Consider the following 18136-nt stretch of genomic DNA (forward strand, 5'->3'; position numbering starts at 1 on the left):
CTGATTATCCATATGGCTTTTATGACTATCCTATTAATAGTATTTAGTTTTCAAATTATTTTAATTCTTGCCAGGTTAGCATTATCAGATCTACTATGCAGATGAGGAAACTGAGGCAGAAGAGTCAGTCTTACCTGATAATTCAGTGTTATAGATGAGACTAGAACTCGAATTGTCTGATTGCATCTGTTAGCTTTCTTGGTGGATTCATCCAATGACTTTTGTGTGGTTTCTAATGGTCAATATGAGGGGTTTTACGAAGTCACTGAATAACATGAGAATGATTTACAAGGGTTAAAACACATATGCACACATTGGGTCATTTCCAACATCAGCTACTGAGCAGCTGTCACAACTCCCTTGAGTTGGATGGAGCTTTTTATCAGGTTATGAAAAGTTCCATATCCAATTACCAGTCCCCAGCATTACACAGGCCCTGGCTTGGCACTGCTCAGCCAAATGACACACTTGGAATGCCAAAGCAAAGTGATTGCCTAAATAATTTAGTTGAATCTTCTTTAATCCTGTACACGAGAAGCGTATAGTAATCCTCATCAGTATTTTACTCACCCAGTGCTGTCATGTAACAGTAATCTCCTATCAAATTTCCAACACTGAGCATGAAAGGGTGCATGACTTTTAAAGAATGTATTCTAGTCAACATAAATCAATGATGTGAGTCAAGATTTCACAAAGTTGGTTTATTTGAAAGATATCAGTGGTTCTAGATGCAAACTACAAGACATTTCTAAGATGTCCAAAAAACCGAGAGGTGGGGAGAGTTCTCGGCACTATCATTTTAAAGCTATGCTCTTAAGTATTTGGAATTGCTATAAGGTATTTTCAACTCAACTATTTTTTGTTTCACTTGAAAATATTTTCATAACTTTCCATTTTCTCATATTTTGTTTTGAACTTTAAAATAGTATCTCTATGAGCAATTTTTGGTTTGCTTTCATATACAGTATTATGAAATAAACACTACCCGTTTTTAACATTTCCTATGTACCATCTGCTCCCTTTTTGATAATGGGTAGCAGAATAATGAATATAACTATCATTTAACTTTAGATAATTGCTTTATGAAATCCAAGAAAACAAAATTCTCTTTGGGGTAGATTTTGTGATTGTGTGTATCTTAGGTTCAAAATTTTACACAAATAAGCCCAGTAGGTTCAAAGACTACAGTTAAAATGCAAATTCATCAGAAAGATAAAATTATATCTCTGGAAGCTGAATCAAGAATTCATGTAAAATAATTCCTCAAATACACTCAATTGTATTGTTAGCTTCTTTTGTGCTCTCACGTCCATTATTTTGTCCATTCACCCACAAGTATCATACAAAGCAAAAAACAAAAAAATAAATTTGTTTTCTCCCCTCCAGGAAATGCATGCAAAAGTTCTAGAACTACTGTTGAAATTTTGCACAGGTACTTATAGAAAAAGTGGTGGAAAATCTAAATCAAATAGGAATGTCCGAATGTTTCAATAAACTCAAGCAGAATTTCGAAGGCCAAGTAGGCTTTCTAGCTTGATGGATTTTCAAAGGTATTTAGAGATGAAACAACTTGGTACTTTTAGGGACTCTTTAGACTAACTAGACAGATAAGTAAGTATCAGATGAAAAGGGCCGTGGTGCTATTATGGCTGAGCTTGAATTTTACTCTGCAAACCAAGAAAAGCCACTGAGAGTTTCAAGTAGAATAAAATGACCAGGTTTAAATTTTAGTAAGGTCACTTAGGCAACAGTGTGGAAGACGCTGGGAGTGGAGCAACTAAAACAAGGAACTACTAGACTATTACACTAATCTGGGCTTGAACTAAGGCAGTTACAGGGCAGGGGGTGGACAATTTACTACCACGCCACACTCCAAGTGGCCCTCAACCAGCAGCGCAAGCATGGATTGGGAGCTTGTCAGAAATACAATCTTGAGCCACACCTCTTACCTTCTGAATCAGTATTTTAACAAGCTCCTCGGGCAGTCTGCATGTCTGGGAGGTAACACTCACAAGAGATACAGTAGGGTAGTTACTGGAGGAGAAAAAAATCGCTATCTTAAGTGTGGTCAGTTTGAGGTGTCCATAGAACATCCCAGGAAGCTGATCCATTAGCAGTTGGGTATATGAGTGTGGAGAATGGGTTGAAGTCTGGTTTGGTGATGAAATTTACCGTTTATTAACCTGTTAGTATTTGAAGCCATTGTCCGACCCAAGTTTCCTGAGATTTGCCCAGGAAAAGTATATCATTAGTCAGGCAGAGGGCCCAGGTGAGAGCCCTAAGGAAACACCATTATTTCAAGTCCCATACAGCAAAAGGTACTCCACAAGAAACAGAAGGAACTTCCAGTGGTAGGAATAAACGATATGAGGAGTGGGAGGAAAGTTCCAAGTGGCAGGACGGTCAACATTCTCATTTCCAGCAGAGGTCACATAGGTACAGACAAGAGTCCATTGGATTTGGCAATCTTGATGTCAGAGTAAAGCTATGGGTGAAGATTATTTCCCATTAAGTTCTTTCTTGACCTTAGTATGTGGGGATGCAATTTAGAGTTTCTGCTTTCAAAGTTCAGATGAGTAGAATATGTGAGAGGAGCTTGGTTGGTATGGAGCCAGTTTGCAAATGTTCTCTCTTCCAATAGGATGGTAAATTCTTTGAGGAATAAGGAAGGCACATAAAGATGAGTAAGACCCAGTCCTAACTCTCGAGAGTTTATAACAAATAAGAAATAAGACAACTGTAGTACAAGATGGGGTATGTACTATAAAATAAAATATTATAGGGATTCAAACGAGAAATACATTGTATCTATAGACAATCAGGAGAGGCTGCTTGCTTCTCCTCCATTGTCAGCACAGAGATATGCACACACTTAATACTTAAACTATATTACTTGCTGACTTTTTCGCTCAACAAATCTGGTAGATTGTTAATAAAGTCCCACTTATTCCAAAATCCAAGGAAACTTCAAACTCATTCATGAGATATTTATTAAAATAACACATTTAGGGAAAAAAAATCAATACAATGTATACATCATTACCGAAAACTGTATACCATCATACAAAAAAGGATTTTATTTTGGGAAAGCGATTCCTAATTTATGGCAAGTTTTACTTTCAGAAATAAAACCACAAAACAACACAATCTAATTCAATCTTAAAGACTGGCATGCTGAGCAAGGAATGTTCTTATTCTTTGTAGAAGCTCCTTCTTTACACTGTCAGGTACCAGGGCTGAAATATAAAAACATAGGAGTAAGAAGATTCCAATTAATGTATGTCAATTTGAGGTTTGATATTTTATTCAGGATGACCAATCCAAACATTTATAACTTTTTATTTATAATTTATTTCAGAAATAAGCTTGGTTTCAATTAAAAATAGGTAAAGATATCTGAAAAAATAAAATATATTTGCAATTCATTATTTGAATGAGCTATCCAATACCTAAATACATCGCACATTGAGAAGATACGGGAAATTCTTTAAACTATGAGTGAAAAGGCCTTTTTAAGCACAGAGACTGTAATAGATTGATAAATTTGACTTAAACGCAGCAACAATTTAATAAGCGTGGTCAAAATCACTGTAAACAAAGGCAAAAAACAAAAACTGGGAAAACACAGAAATGGGCTAATCTCTCTACTATATGAATTCTTCAAATTGATACAAAAAAGATCAGCAGGCTAACAGAAAAACGAGCAAAGGAAATGAAGAAAAGGAGAGACACATAGTTCTTGAATACAAGAGGGGTTTAACTTCACAATGGAAAAGATTAAAACCACATTCAGACAGCAGCTTTACCAATCAGACTGGCTAAAAGCCAAAGGTCAACAACATACTGTGCTGGCATGACTGAGGGGGAAACGGACACTCTCCCATCGGCAGGTGGGAGCACAAACTGGTACGACATTTTTGGGAAGGTAATTTGGCAATATTTTACAGGAATAAATGCATATACTCTCTGACTCAGCAAAGATGCAAAAACTGCAACAGTGGTTATATTTCCTATATTTTATTACTTGAATTTGAACCATGTGACTACATTAGCTATTCAAAGTATTAAACTAAAAATGAAAAAAAAAAAGCCCTGCTTTTAAAAATTTTAACTGTCAATAAAAAGATCAACATGATGGTTTTTCCTTTTCAGGCTACTATCAAATAAGAGAATTAACTAAATAATATAAGCAATAGAGAATTAACTAAAACCTCTAATGTTATTTGCTGTATCCAGAGGAAATGGAAAGCTTCAGACATAGTTCAATATCTCTATAAAGAATTCCATAAATTGGTACGCAAACCAAATGAGGTGAATACTCCTCTTTCTAAATTTAGTTCAAGCCTAGAAATAAAGTCTATATAATTAATTCAAGTCCACTGGAACTGTGATATGTATATTAAACATACTTTTATTCAAAATTATGGTGATGGAGAACAGATCAGTGGCCTTGGGCTTAGGGACGGGGGTGAGGACAAATGGATAGCTTGAGAGAGTTTACTAGGGTGGTGGTTACATTGATGTATACGTGTGTATAAAATTCATAGAACTGTGCACTAAAAAAATTCAATTTAAAAAATAAAATACTTCTCTTTAACAATCAAGAAGACTAAGAGCATAAAAAAAAAGATTTATTTTTCTCTTCTCCCTATCTCTATGTGCTCATTCTCTAGCAGGGGAACTACCAGGGACTGCAATGTCTAACGCACCTGTGTTGGAGGAGAAGCAAAGAACAATTTCTATGCTGTGTCACCAGTTCGTAAGTAATGTAATAGATTAAGCATAAATTACAGAAGAAAAACAGAATAAGAAATTAGGGAAAATTATTTCAAAATATAAATTCATGAGGGGAACAATACATACTGCTTGCCCTCCGCCGCCCTTTCCCTAAGATATACTTGAAAAAAGTTAGGTTTTCTAAATGTGAACGGGCCTAAGGAGGCAGTTGGAAAGGATCGTAGGATTCTCTAGCTCCTTCCCAGCAGGCAGCAGTTTAGGGGACCCAGTATTCTTTAGCAATAATTTTCACTTTTTAAGCTTAAATTCTTTTTGGTATTTCTGTGTGGGAAAACAACTAATGGGCCATCTAATTTACCTGCTTCCACTTAAAACTTTCTCAAAAGAAATGAAAATCATGTGGCTCCATCTGAGATAACAATATAATGTGGTTCCTGACACTATTTATTACATAACATTGATGTTAATATATTTCCTTTCCTTTGCCTTCTATAAACAAGGCATTAAAGGGAGAAATGAATCACCCTGAACATGAAGTTACAGAGCTAACAAATTCTTATCAGACTTTCAAGAAGGTGGAGCTGTTTATTTTCAATAAGGAAAGAAATAGCAGAGCAATGACTCAGGGACTGAGATAACACTTTGAATTATTAAATATTTTAGAGTTCAGGCCATATCTGATAAAGTTTATAAATCTTAGCTTCTTGTTATATTTGCCTTTACAAAATCCCATATTTTAAAAGTTATGTCTCAAGAACTGTATCAACTTATATTTGCATACTGTTTTAGAGTGCAAGAACAGTTTATACCTCTTATCTCACTTGTTACTCAAAATCATGCTAGAGAGGCAGGTAGGCAATTATAGCTCTTCCCAATGATGAAACAGAAGTACCCAAATAATTTTGCAAAGGTGTTCTTCCTTGTAAAAAGAAAGAAGAGCTGAACCAGCAAGAGAGAGAAAAAAAATCACGTCTTTAACACATGTTCCCTTTCACACAATTTCTATTCCTTACCTCTGCCTTTTGGTGTGATTTCAGCCACCAAGTCATCAACAGTAACGTGTTCTAGTCCTTTTTCTTTAATTACCTCTTATGCAAAAGCAAAAAACAAATCATATCATTTAAAATCATTATCTGTAAGAAAGATTTTCATAGAGGAAGGGTTAAGATCATGTTTTTATAGTGCAGATTGGTCTTTAACAAAATAGAGGACACTTCTTTATTTTTCTTTTTTAATGAAGTTCAACCTTAAACACATTGAGTAGTCATCACATCAAAGTCATAAGTCTGTTCATCCCTTAGCTAAATAACCTGTAACTTAACAAGTATCAACACTCAGAATGAATTTGAACTGAGGTCAAATCTAACATTTGTAAAAAACTAGAAACTTGTAACTGTACAAATCTTATTTCGTCATAATCATACCAGCACTTGAATGTATGAAGGGGAAAAAAAGCTATTATTTGTGTTTAACTTATAATTTCATAGCCCAAAATTAAAATACAGAACAATTCTTTTGCTCTTTTCTCTAAGTGGGAATTGAGTTAATTTTATCATTTAATATTCACAATAATCTAATGGGCTGGACATTTTCTCCACTTTATAGCTGAGGCAACTGAGGTTTAAAGATTAAATAACTCATTCAAATATGAGTTGAAATCCAGCTATAGTCTTTTACTAGCGAAAGTCTGCATGACCCCGAAGTCTATGCTTTTACTAATTGGTCACATTGCCTTCTTAGGGTTAAATGATATACTCTCTATTATTATTATTTGTAGAAACCATTAAAACAATGGGAATTCATTAAAAATAACCAGAATGCCATTATACTAAAAGCTGCGGCATGCGTAATCTATTTCATGGCATCAGCAGCAGCATTCACTAACTTAACAAGCTTCCATTCAAACATTTTAAAAAATAAGTGTGATTCTCCAAGAGCTTTTAAAAATGAATTTTTCAAAAGAACACTGTTAAAGACAGATTAAATTCCAATAAGTCTGATAAAGTACTCAATTTGTTATTAAATTAAAAAATATTAGGGATAACTAATGTTTCGCTTTGAACTGGCACACTGAACAAGGTGGGATTCCGTATTTTGAAGCCAGAGGAAATCCGGCCTCACTGGCTTTAACAGCAAAACAGAGAAAATTTCTAAAAATTTAAGAATTAGGTCTAAATATTATCACGCAGGGAAGGAAATCATTACTACAAGAGTCAATTTTCCATTTGTTAAAAATTAGGTCTAAGCACTCAATGTACCTTAAAACACTGACTGTAATTTTTCTAGTGAAGCCCAAACCAACACAGTTGAGAATGATGGAATTAGCCTATCTTCTACATGAAACTGATTACCTTTACAGTGAGCCTTCAGTTGATCCTTCCAGCCACATTCAATTAATTTAGCTCTCAGCAACTCTTTGAGGCTGTTGAAAAAGAAGTATTTTCAAATTAAACTACAATAATGTATAATATCTTATATAGGAATGTTTGAAGCAAAGATTCAACTGTTCAATTAAAAATCTCCCGGCTTCCAATCACAAAACTTTCATCATGGTGTTACTTAATTCTATTACTAAATCATTTAAATAGTTCTTTGATCTCATGCTAATCATTTAAACTCTGGGCCTAATTTTCATTATCAGTAAAATAAAATGAAGTGGATGTGGCACAGTGCTTTTCAAGAGAACTCTATTCTGGCCTTCTTATGCACCTTCCACTTCCCCCCACCAGTAGGAATATTGTAGGTCTCACACAACTTCTGGAAGGTATAGCTGAACTTGGAGCAGCAACATCTCTTGATTACAAATTCTTATCGTTTAGCTTTCTTACTTCCCCATTATATCTCTTAACTTCAAAGACTTTCCCCTTCCTTATTCCATTAACCTTCAAAATTATACATTAAGTATATTTCATTGAATCTAACACTATTTTTTTCCACATTTTAACAATTCAGTAATAAGCATACTTATAATTTTACTTGGCAGTGTTTTCTTGTTTCTTACTGGTTTAAAAAAAGGTGTATTTTGCAACCATGAATGCAATAAAATATTTTCTTATCAGTACTTTCTTATTCTTTTGCCATATCCACTTTTCCAAATTCTCAATCTTCAACTTAAATCATCTCATTTCTTAGCTTAAACATGTCATAACCCAAACGGCTTCTCTCAAACCTCCCATGCCTCTACTATGTGACATTTCCACTGCAATACTAATTAGATCTTTCAATCTAACAGGGCCCAAACCTAACTCATGCTTCTCTCCCACCTCAACCTGTTCTCTTTGTCACAATGGCAACACCATTCTTCCAGTTCCTCAGGCTGGAAACCTTGGCAGTGCCCTTCACTCAGCAACTTTGTTAAAACTACATATCCAATCCATGAGCAAATCCTATTGGTTCCAGTTTTAAAATATACACCTACAATCCAAAAGGTTTTCATCTCTGCCATCTCTGCCACCCCCTAGCTCAAGCCACCATCCTGTCTTAACTGCATTGTTGCCAGAGCCTCCCACCTTGCCCCGCTGCTTCTTCCCTTATACATGTCCATGCTCCTCCCACTGCTCAAAACCCTCCAGTGGCTCTCTAATTTACTTGGAATAGGTTCCATCCTCCAGTGGCTTCCCAATTTCCTTAGAATAAAATTCCGAGTCTTCACTACAGTCTAAATGACTCTCCATGAATTGCCCCTCCCCAGCTGTGTGCTTTTTTTTCCCCCCTATCCAAAATAAGATATCCCATTATTCTCTGCTTTATTTTTGTTCTAGGACTCACCAACTGACATATTACACATTTATTGTCTGTTTCCTCCCATTAGAATGTAAGCCTCATGAAAGAACAGACTTCATGCTGCTCACTACTGTAACTTCAGCACCTTAACAGGGCATGGCATGTGGTAGAAATGCAGTTAACTAAGCTGCATGAATGAAAACACACACAAAAAAACAATACATAATCCCTTATACTCATTACTGGCAATACTATCCTCTCAGCCTCCCAAGGCCCTGCTCTAGATTTCACCTTCTTCCTCATTCTTCACACTGCTGAATTTTACTAAAAACAAAACGAAACAAAACAATCCTGTAAGTTCTCCTTTCCATTTCGCTGTTTCTCTTTTTTAACCCAATATAATCTAACAATTCTTTTGCATTCTAACTCAGCACTTCCAGTCTATCCTCCACACTGCCAGAATAACATTCTTAAAGTGCGAAGTGATTTAGTCATTCCCCTCCTGAAAATCTTTTAATGGCTCCCACAATGGATAAATCAACAACAGATGTTTTTACAAACCCACCACCCATTTTCCTGGCCTTTTTTGTCAGGAAAAAAAAAAAAAAAAATTTTTCACCACTCTCAGTATAAGATATTTGGGTAGAGTTCTAGCAATAGAAATGTGACCCAGCCAAGGGTGACTGTAACTGGACTATTACCTAAGTAAGATGGTAATCAAGCTAGGTCTTTTGCTGAAACTACTAAGAGAGTAGTCTGAGCCCAAGGGATGTAAATTTTGTACTAATTCTGCTACCTTGTGTGCAGATCCTGCTTGAGAATAAAGCCAACACAGAGGAAACTAGTGTTGACAACAATTTTCAAGTGCCTGGACCCAGTGATGCCTGAAGCAATCTCAAGTTCTAGACTTTTTAGTTAGATGAGTTTATATATTTCAATTGGTTAAGCCAGTTTCTAAGTTCAGTTTCTATCATTTTTATTGAAAAAATTATGACTCATACAAAATCCACACCCCTATTGTCCCCTGTTCCAGCCACACAGCTTTGACCCTTTACCCTCCAGCTTTTATTTTGCAGTTCCCCGGAATATTATCATGTCATAACAAAGCTCTGTGATTTTGTACATTCTGTTCAATCTGCCTAGATTGTCTTCTTTACTTTATTGGCTTGGAGAACTGCTACTTCTCCCCCAGCTGAGGTACCTCTTTTACTATTCTGTGAGGCCTTAAGTGATCACCAAAACCCCCAAGTAGAGTTCCTTACATATATTTCTCTCATACTATGTATCACCTTGCTTCTGGAAGCCTTTCTTGATTCCTTAGGCTCTCCTTTGAACTTCCAAACCTGTTCATTTTTCAAATATTTACTTGCTATGCAATTAAGTGCTATGTATTATACTGGGTATCTGCTGCCAAGGAATTTATATTATTTTGGAAGATACAAATTAGAAAAGTGGGTGGTCACAAAAGGTGATTAAATGCTATGCTAGAACAAGGTATTTGGGGCTTAGCAGATACCTGGAAGAAATATTTAAATTAAGACCTGAATGATGAGCTAGAATTAGCTAAAGTTTACGGTAAGAAAGAGGACTGTTTCAGAGAATAGGAACAATACATGCAACTGAGGTTGAGAGAGCTTGGTAACTGAAACCTGGGTAACATGTCTCCAATTATAGTTATTTGGGCATTTTTCTTCTCTACTATACATAATTTGAGAGAGTCATTTCTTGTTCATCTTCCTATATTACCCACTTTCCTCTAAGTCTTGCAGTATTGAACAGACCTATTTTTTATAGATGTTAGGAACTGAAGCTTTCAATTCTCTACTTTCTGTAATTCTTTCCATTAACATTGGTTTTGTTCCTTGATATTTAGATTCTTATATATAATGTAATTATAATTTGAAGGTGTTAAATGTAATTTATTAACACAGTCTATTACTTACCGTTCTCTTTCTCCAGTTTCTATCAACTTTTGGTTAATCGCTGCTCTCATCTGCGCATCTTTGTTCATCTTGCTAACCTGAACATCAACATGTATTTTCAGATACAAAACACTTGCAAAGCATTTTTTTCCTAAGTCCTCTAGGCAAGCATCCCAACACATTTAACACTCTGTCTATCAACTAAAGGGGTGATAAATTTCAACAATGTGTTAACAATGTCATTACTGCATCCCAAGAAGTCATACTGATGAACTCACTTTACCATTTTCTTCTCCCATATACCCTTTTATTAATGAATCTTTGCATAATAATTATTGTAACATTTATTAAACACTTATGTGCTTGGTACTGGGCTAAAACATTGGTTTTTTATCTCAACCCCCAAAACTTATTCTTTTATGTATTAACATAATTTGTATTTTACAGATGAGGAAACTGAGGCACTGAGACAGAAAGTGGTGAAGGCAGGATTTGAATTTGGTACTTTGACCCCATAAGCACCCAAACACTTTAACAGCACATCATAACTGGCTGCTAATCATTTCTACATGTTAACTGTGTTCAAAATTTTGGGGAAGCCATATAACCTCAATATCAATAATAGATTAAGCAATGTTAGTGAAAAATGAATTTTCCAGATAAGGCTCTAAGTGCTTTACTTTTCACTAAGATGTATCTGAATTACAACTGCCAAATTACCTGTAAGTATGTTTGTGTTTGCTCTTTATTAAAGTTTGCTGGTGGGATAAGGGGAAAACAAATCCCAAACTAATTCCTAACTTAGAAAATCCTCAACTTTCAGTAAAACAGACAACCAAAACCAAAATGGTGTAGAAAGAAGAGGAAGATTAGGGTATAACACTTGGGATAAGCCAATCTTACTTCGCTTCGTCTGTCACTAACTCGAGACTAGTTTTGTCTCTCATCTTGCCTATATGAAAGCTCAGACTGGCAATGAGTTTTTCAGAGTTGATTTTTTTTTTTTTTTTTTTGAGTGGAAAAGGAAAAAGGAGAGGTTGAAAAAGGACTGGGAAATGTTTGCTTTTGCAGTTGGAGACTAACATTTTCAAAAATTCTAAGGTCTACTGACTACCATTACTAGAATATTGAACTTGATCTTGCCTTGGCCCTTAAAATACGGATAGTGACCTTGGACAAGTCAATTCTTAAAGGCCTCAGTTTTCTCACTGGTAAAACAAGGGCGCTAGGGTATCCCTCCCAGTTCAGACATTCTTTGGGAAAACAGAACAGGGCGGAGACAGCGGGAGGGGAGGAGCCAGAAAACAAAGCGAGGACTGGCTTCAGGCCAACTCCGGTAGCACGCCCTGTCGGAAAGCCCTACAGGCCCGCGAGCGCGGGTCGGGGAAGCTAACGAAAGACAGCACATCGAAAGGAGCCTGGGCTGGGCCCGGGTCCCGGCCCTGAGGACCACGGGCATAGCTCACCACCATCACCGCGGGCGAGGGCCGTCCCTTCCCAGCGACGAAATGACCCTTGCGCTGACGACCGTTACCTACCACACTCTTCGGCTGCCCAGACTTAGACCCTCAGTAGCTCGGGCACCTAAGCACACAGAAAGCTAGAACACGCATTTCCGGGGCGGGATCTTGCCACCCTGCCTATAATGTGAGAATTTAACCAGCGCGGGCCGCCTCCTGGCCGCTCAGCACTCTGGGCAAGAGAGTCCAGATCCTATTGTCGTGCGAGCAGTTCATCCTCGGAAAACTACATAGCCCAGCATGCAACAGAGTTAACTTTCTCAGGGGCACTACATTTCCCAGAAGGCATTTTGCACCGCAATGTTATCTGGGATGGGACCGCACCGCCTCCCATCCTCCGTGTTACGAGTGAAGCGCGGACCTTTCAACAAGAGCTTTATTAATTCTCACGCGTGGACCCTGGAAGATGATGGAGGTGGCCGCTAATTGCTCCCTGCGGGTGAAGAGACCTCTGTTGGATCCCCGATTCGAGGGTTACAAACTTTCCCTCGAGCCTCTGCCCTCTTACCAGCTGGAGCTTGACGCAGGTGGGAAGCGGCGGTGACCCCTCGCACTCTGCCCCTTTCCCCTTTCAGATGCCTTTGGCCCGACCCTCCCCGCATTTTCTTCCTTTCCGACTCCGGCAAGCAAGGCGACTGAGGCCTTTCTTACGGCTCCTCGGGCAGGGGTGGACATAGGGTGGCGATCTCTGGAGAAGGACTCCCATCCCGGAACTCCACGGGAGCCACCTTCTCGCGGTCCTTATGTAGAGGGACCACCACGGGCCGGTCCTCGGCTGGACCGCCAGGGCTGCGGTGTCCGGCACGCGGGTGGTTCTTGGGCTCCGGCCGCCTTTCCGTCCCTGGCGTGGTCCTTGCTGTGGGAAAAGCTCAGAACTTGCTTTCCCCCGGTCATTCTCTGTAAACGTGTACGTTGAGAAGCCACACCTCCTTGGAGGACCCCCAGCTCTCGTCTCTTCCGGCTGAGACCCAGTTTTTAAAACAGAAACTTGGTTGCAGTTCAGAGCATTTTCAGTTACTTGGGTGCTATCAGACTCAGGACTATTGTAGAGGACATCTTTGGAAAATTTTGAGGAAAAGATCGTTTCGTACCGATACTTCTACTTGTTTTGTTTATCTGTAGCTGGCCAGAATATTCATCCTTCTTTTTACAAAGGAAAGAATGGCATTTTAATTAATCATAAAAAGTCCAGAGATTTGCATTTTTAATGCACACTCCCGCTGATTCTGATACATGTTGTCAGTGTATCACACTTTGCGAAATACTGATCTAGAATTAAGAGATTTTATAATATCGAATAAGTAGTGTCTAATTCATTTATAAAATTCAGAAACATCTTTTAGAAGCCTGTCTTATGTTGTCATAGTCTGTAACAAGGTTCAATGGTCTTGTTGGGAAAAAAAAATGTAAACAGTTAATTATAAAGCAATGCGGTAAGGCAGTGATCAGGATATGTACAAAACATAATGGTAGTACTTAAATATCTTTCCAAACCGGTGTGGGGGTCTGGGAAAACTTCCTGGTGGAGTTGATACCTAAGTTGAGCTTTGAAGGAAGGTTAAGAGTTGACCAGAGTAGGATAAATTGAGCTTAGTTTTTCATTCCATTCCTTTTCTTTCCTTGTCTCACCCTATGTCAGTAAATGGCACCACCATGTGTAGTTAGTTTATGCGTTAACAACAACAACAACAAAAAAAACCCAAAACTCAGTGGCTCAAAACAATAAGCAGTTATTGTTCTTAAGTCTACAGGTCGGGTAGGTGGTTCCTCTGGTTGTGGCTTAGGCTTGTTTGTGCATCTTTGTTGAGTTGTGGATTTGCTACAACTTGACTTAGGCTCGTTTGTGCATCTTTGTTGAGTTGTGGATTTGCTACGTGGTTCTTGTAGTCTCGGCTGGACTACCTCATATATTTGGGGGTTCTCTGGCTATAGACTGGTTTAAGATTATTTCAGTGGTCCTTACTTAGCTTTCCTGCATATAGTCTCTCATTCTATAGCCAGGCTTATTCCAAGAGACAAGTAGCATTGCACAAGCACTTTTTCAAGCTACTGCTTGAAATAAATTCGCTGTTGTCCTATTGTCCTCAGCAAACTGCTCGTGAGCACCTCTGGTGTGTGAAACTTTAGGATGTGAGAATGAAGACATTTCTGGTCTCAAAGAGCACTGAGGTTTATTCTCTTGTCTTAAATAATGTTATTAAATTGTTCCAAAATTCCCTCTCTACATAAATGGTAAATGTCACTTCGTCTTTTTTTATTCCAATGAACGAAGCAAAAAACCCCCTTTTTTAAAAAAATAAATTCTAATTGCCCTTTGACCCAGCAATTCCATTTCTGGGCATTTATCTTACAGGTAATTTTTTCCTGTAACATAGACATTTTCATTTATTCAGTAAATGTCTTTGTTTATATTTTCCCTCTATATTTCACTTAGCTAATTCATACTCTATTCTTTGTGTGTGTGTGTGTGTGTGTGTGTGTGAGTGTGAGGCAACCTTTGGTTGACCTCACAGATTGCAAAGACTTTGTCAGCTTGCTTACAATCCCTTATTTTTTATTTTTTACGCCTACAGTACCTGGTCTTCCTAGGTGGTCTCCCATCCAAGTACTAACCAGGCCCAACCCTGCTTAGCTTCCAAGATCAGCCGAGATCGGGCTTGTTCAGGGTGGCATGGCCGTAGACTCGTACTCCATTCTTTTATCTTGGTTTATATGTTACTTTACATGAGAGACTCCTTTCTTGACTACCTCGTTAGAATCTATACTATAGAATCGGTACGTATTAGAATCTGTACTTCACTTTCCTATAGACTATCAAACTTTATAGCATTCGGTGTTTGTTTTCTCTGCTAAGACTATTAGTTCTATACTGATGGGTCCGGTGTCCATCTTTTTCGGTGCTTTATTTCTAGGGCCTAATGAACAGTAAATTATTTTATATTACACATATTAAACAGCTTTATAGAGATATAATTGACAATAAACTGCATGTATTTAAGCGTATAGTTTGGCAAATTTTGACACATGTATACGCTCATGAAGTTGTCACTATAATCAAGATATTAAACTTAGCTATCATCCCCCAAAGTTCCCTGTATCCTTCTGTAACCAGTCCTCTGTTCCTTCCCATGTCTCCTTCAATCCATAAGCAACTACTTGTGTTCTTTCTGTCACTATATATTAGTTTGCATTTTCCAGAGTTTTATATTCATGGAATTATACAATATGTACTTTGTCTGACTTCTTTTACTCAGCATAATTACTTTGAGTTCATTCTTGTATGAGAGAAGGATATTGAAATCTGACTATAATTGTAGATTTTTCTATTTTTCCTTACAGTTCTATCAGTTTTTGTTTCCTGTTTTTGAAGCTGTTATGTTGCATAAATATCATTGATTATTGTATTCTCTTAATAAACTGACCTTTATCATTATGAAATAACCTTCTTTATCCTTGGCGATAGTCTTTACTCTGACATCTACTGATACTAAAATAGTCACTTCAGCTTTCTTTTGATTGTTACCATTTTGTTTATATATAAATATATATATATATTTCCATCTTTTTACTTTTAGCCTCTTGGTGTCTTAGTATTTAACATGCATTTCTTATTGGCAGAAATAGTTGGGTCTTGCTTTTTTATTCAATCTGACAATATCTTTTAATTAGACTGTTTACATTTAATGTAATTATTGATTTTGTTGGGTTTGGGTCTTTTATCTTGCTATTGGTATTCTGTTTGTCCTATCTAGTCTTTGGGAAAATGGAATTTTCCCACTTTACTGCCTTCTTTTGGATTATTTTTTTAATTAATGTACATTATCACCTTTGTTGGCTTATTAGCTATAGCTCTTTGTTTTGTTATTTTAGTGGTTGCTTTAGGGTTTAAGTATACAGCTTTAACTTATAACATGATATATTCAAATGATACTACACCACTTTACATGTTTTATAAGACCGTTACAATGGCATACTTCCATTTCTTTCCTGGGCTTTATGCTATTGTTGTCATGAATTTTACTTTTATGTATTATTATAAATTCACAATACATTATTATTATTTTAGTTTAAATAGTTAATTATCTAATAAAGAGGTTTAGATGATACATAAAAATCTTACACATTTCTCCTATAGTCGCCATTTCTGGTGCTCCTCATTTCTTTATGTAGACCCGTATTTAGAATTTTATTTTTTAATTTTTTAGTTGCAGTTGACATTCAATATTATATTAGCTTCAGTGTACAGCATAGTGACTAGACATTTACATAGTTTACAAAGTGTGTAGATCCATATTTTTATCTGTATAATTTTATCTGTATAATTTGCCTGAAGGACTTTTAATATTTCTTGTTGTATAGGTTTTGGTGAAGAAATTTTTCACTTTTTGTATGTCTGAAAACATTTTTATTTAGCCTTGGTTTTCAAAAGATACTTTTGCCATGTATAAAATTCTAGGTTGACTTTTTTTCTTTCAATACTTTAAAGATGTTTTGCCAGTGTCTTGCTCTATTGTTTCTGATGAGAAATCTGATGTTACCCATCTTTGTTTTTAATGTGTCTTTTTTCTCTGGCTGCTTTTTAGATTTTTCTCTTTTACATTGGTTTTAAGCAGTTTGATTATGTTGTGCCTCGGTGTGGATTTCCTCATGAATCTTGTGCTGCGGGTTTGTTGAGCTCAGATCTGTGGGTTTAGTTTACATCATGTTTGGTTAAGATTTTAGTCATTATTTCTTCCAGTTTTTTCCCTCACTCTTCTTTCCTTTGAGAAATCCAATTGCCCATTTTCAGATTGCTGTAAGTTGACCCCAGGGCATTAATGTTTTCATTTTTCCCCATTCCTTTTTTCGGTTTTATTTTTAATAATTTCCGTTTTCATGTCTTTAATTTTACTAATCTTTTTTTTCAGTGTCTAATCTGTCATTAATCCCGTCCAGTGTATATTTCATCTTAGATATTGTCGTTTTCATCTCTAGAAATTTTATTTCTAAATCATCTTTACATCTTTCATGTCTATCAATTTAATCATATGTCATATATGATAAAATTGTTTTAGTGAACTATAGCTGCGTTGGTCTCCTCAGACTTTCTGCACTCAATTTCTACAACAAAGGGAGTCCGTCAGGTTCTACCTTATTTTCCTCTCTTTGTGCTGTGGTCTGGAAACTCACTCAAAGAAGTAAGCTGGGGTGGCAGCAGGGCTCACCTCACTTGTTTCTCATGTCTTAGAGATTACTGTTCTTTGTTGCCTGTTGTCTAATGTCTTGAAAACTCTTGTTTCATTTAATTTTGTCTGGTTTATTTAATTTTATCTTATTGGCTGTTTCTGATGGAGAGATAAATCTAGTCACTATCATTTCATCTTGGCTGCAAGCAGAAGTTGTTTGATATATATTTTAAGTGAAAAATGATTTTTTTAGAATAATAAAAACAAAAATGAAATGGGTTAATGAAGATAATGAGAAAATGGGAGTGCAGATGCTTTTTAAAGAAGTTTCAGAAGTACAGAGTAGGAGAGAGCTCTGCTTTGAGTGCACGGCAGAAAAGAGGAAACTTTTACATTTGTTTGTTTTGTGACTGGGGAAGTTTTCAACATATTTAAAGGGGAGGAGTCCAGTGGAGAGGAGATAATTGTTGGAGGCGAGGCCTGGAATAGGGGGGAGAGAATGGAATCATAAGCATATGTGTGAGGATTAGCCTTGGAAAGGAAAAGAAAAACAGGGATATCAGCACTTTTTTTAGGTGCCATATCGCAAACACTTTATATGTTTTAAAGTTAAGCTTGTCAATTTTATAGAATAAGTACTATTAACATTTATTATAGGTAAGGAGACAAGGAAGAAAAGTTAAGTAACTTAACCAAGCTACTCGTCTGTGGCAAAGCTGACTCTAAAACTCATGCTGTTTCTATTAATCTGTGTAGTTTTTCTGGGATATTTCTTCAGGGCAGGGAGAAAAAAAGCTGGTGAGGATTAAGGCTATAGTTGGAATAAAGGGAGGGAGGAGCTGTGTAACCATTGTATTTATGTAGACTTTACTATAAAATTTGTATCTACTTTTATGGAGGAAAACATGGGAAGAGAGGCAGGTGAATATGTTAATGTGTGCAGAAGCATTATATGACATAGTTTAATGAGAGCAATGCTCTAATTCTAGCCTTACCCTGTTCCATAAATCTTGCTTCAGAACTTGTAATACAGACTTGTGCTCTCACTTTTTTTTTTACATCTTCATGC

The 18136-nt window shown here is 36.7% G+C and overlaps 2 protein-coding genes and 1 pseudogene across 6 annotated transcripts in view; 1 reads left to right on the plus strand and 2 right to left on the minus strand.

Moving 5' to 3' along the window:
- Nucleotides 1-2154: 2154 nt before the first annotated feature.
- Nucleotides 2155-12032, minus strand: ENY2 (ENY2 transcription and export complex 2 subunit). Of its 5 annotated transcripts, none has more exons than XM_039853726.1 (6): nucleotides 11921-12032; nucleotides 10404-10480; nucleotides 7089-7159; nucleotides 5751-5825; nucleotides 5547-5656; nucleotides 2155-3236 (listed from the first exon to the last, which is right to left on the minus strand). In XM_039853726.1, exons 2-5 carry the CDS (start codon nucleotides 10469-10471, stop codon nucleotides 5577-5579), a joined length of 294 nt encoding a protein of 97 aa, XP_039709660.1. In that variant the 5' UTR covers nucleotides 10472-10480; nucleotides 11921-12032; the 3' UTR covers nucleotides 2155-3236; nucleotides 5547-5576. The 5 variants fall into 5 exon arrangements, with proteins under 5 accessions (XP_039709660.1, XP_039709657.1, XP_039709661.1 ...); XM_039853723.1 differs by having other exon boundaries at nucleotides 11849-12016; XM_039853727.1 differs by lacking the exon at nucleotides 5547-5656 and having other exon boundaries at nucleotides 11921-12031.
- A 156-nt stretch (nucleotides 12033-12188) lies between these two features.
- NUDCD1 (NudC domain containing 1) overlaps nucleotides 12189-18136 on the plus strand; it is a 58241-nt gene continuing 52293 nt past the window's right edge. The window contains 1 exon segment of the mRNA XM_039853720.1: nucleotides 12189-12429. Within this exon segment, the coding sequence (XP_039709654.1) occupies nucleotides 12309-12429 (121 nt within the window). The 5' untranslated portion in view covers nucleotides 12189-12308.
- On the minus strand, nucleotides 14467-14585 carry LOC120595911 (uncharacterized; annotated as a pseudogene).

The sequence above is a fragment of the Pteropus medius genome, unplaced genomic scaffold (genome assembly GCF_902729225.1).
Source record: "Pteropus medius unplaced genomic scaffold, Ma_sr-lr_union100, whole genome shotgun sequence".
Taxonomy (NCBI): domain Eukaryota; kingdom Metazoa; phylum Chordata; class Mammalia; order Chiroptera; family Pteropodidae; genus Pteropus; species Pteropus medius.

Excerpts from the sequence above, each read along its gene's own strand:
- ENY2 (XM_039853723.1), bottom strand. Across the intron at positions 7,160-10,403 it reads GAAACTGGAGAAAGAGAACG|CCTCAAAGAGTTGCTGAGAG; the intron begins GTAAGTAATAGA and ends CTTTTTCAACAG. Across the intron at positions 5,826-7,088 it reads ACTGAAGGCTCACTGTAAAG|AGGTAATTAAAGAAAAAGGA; the intron begins GTAATCAGTTTC and ends CTTTTGCATAAG.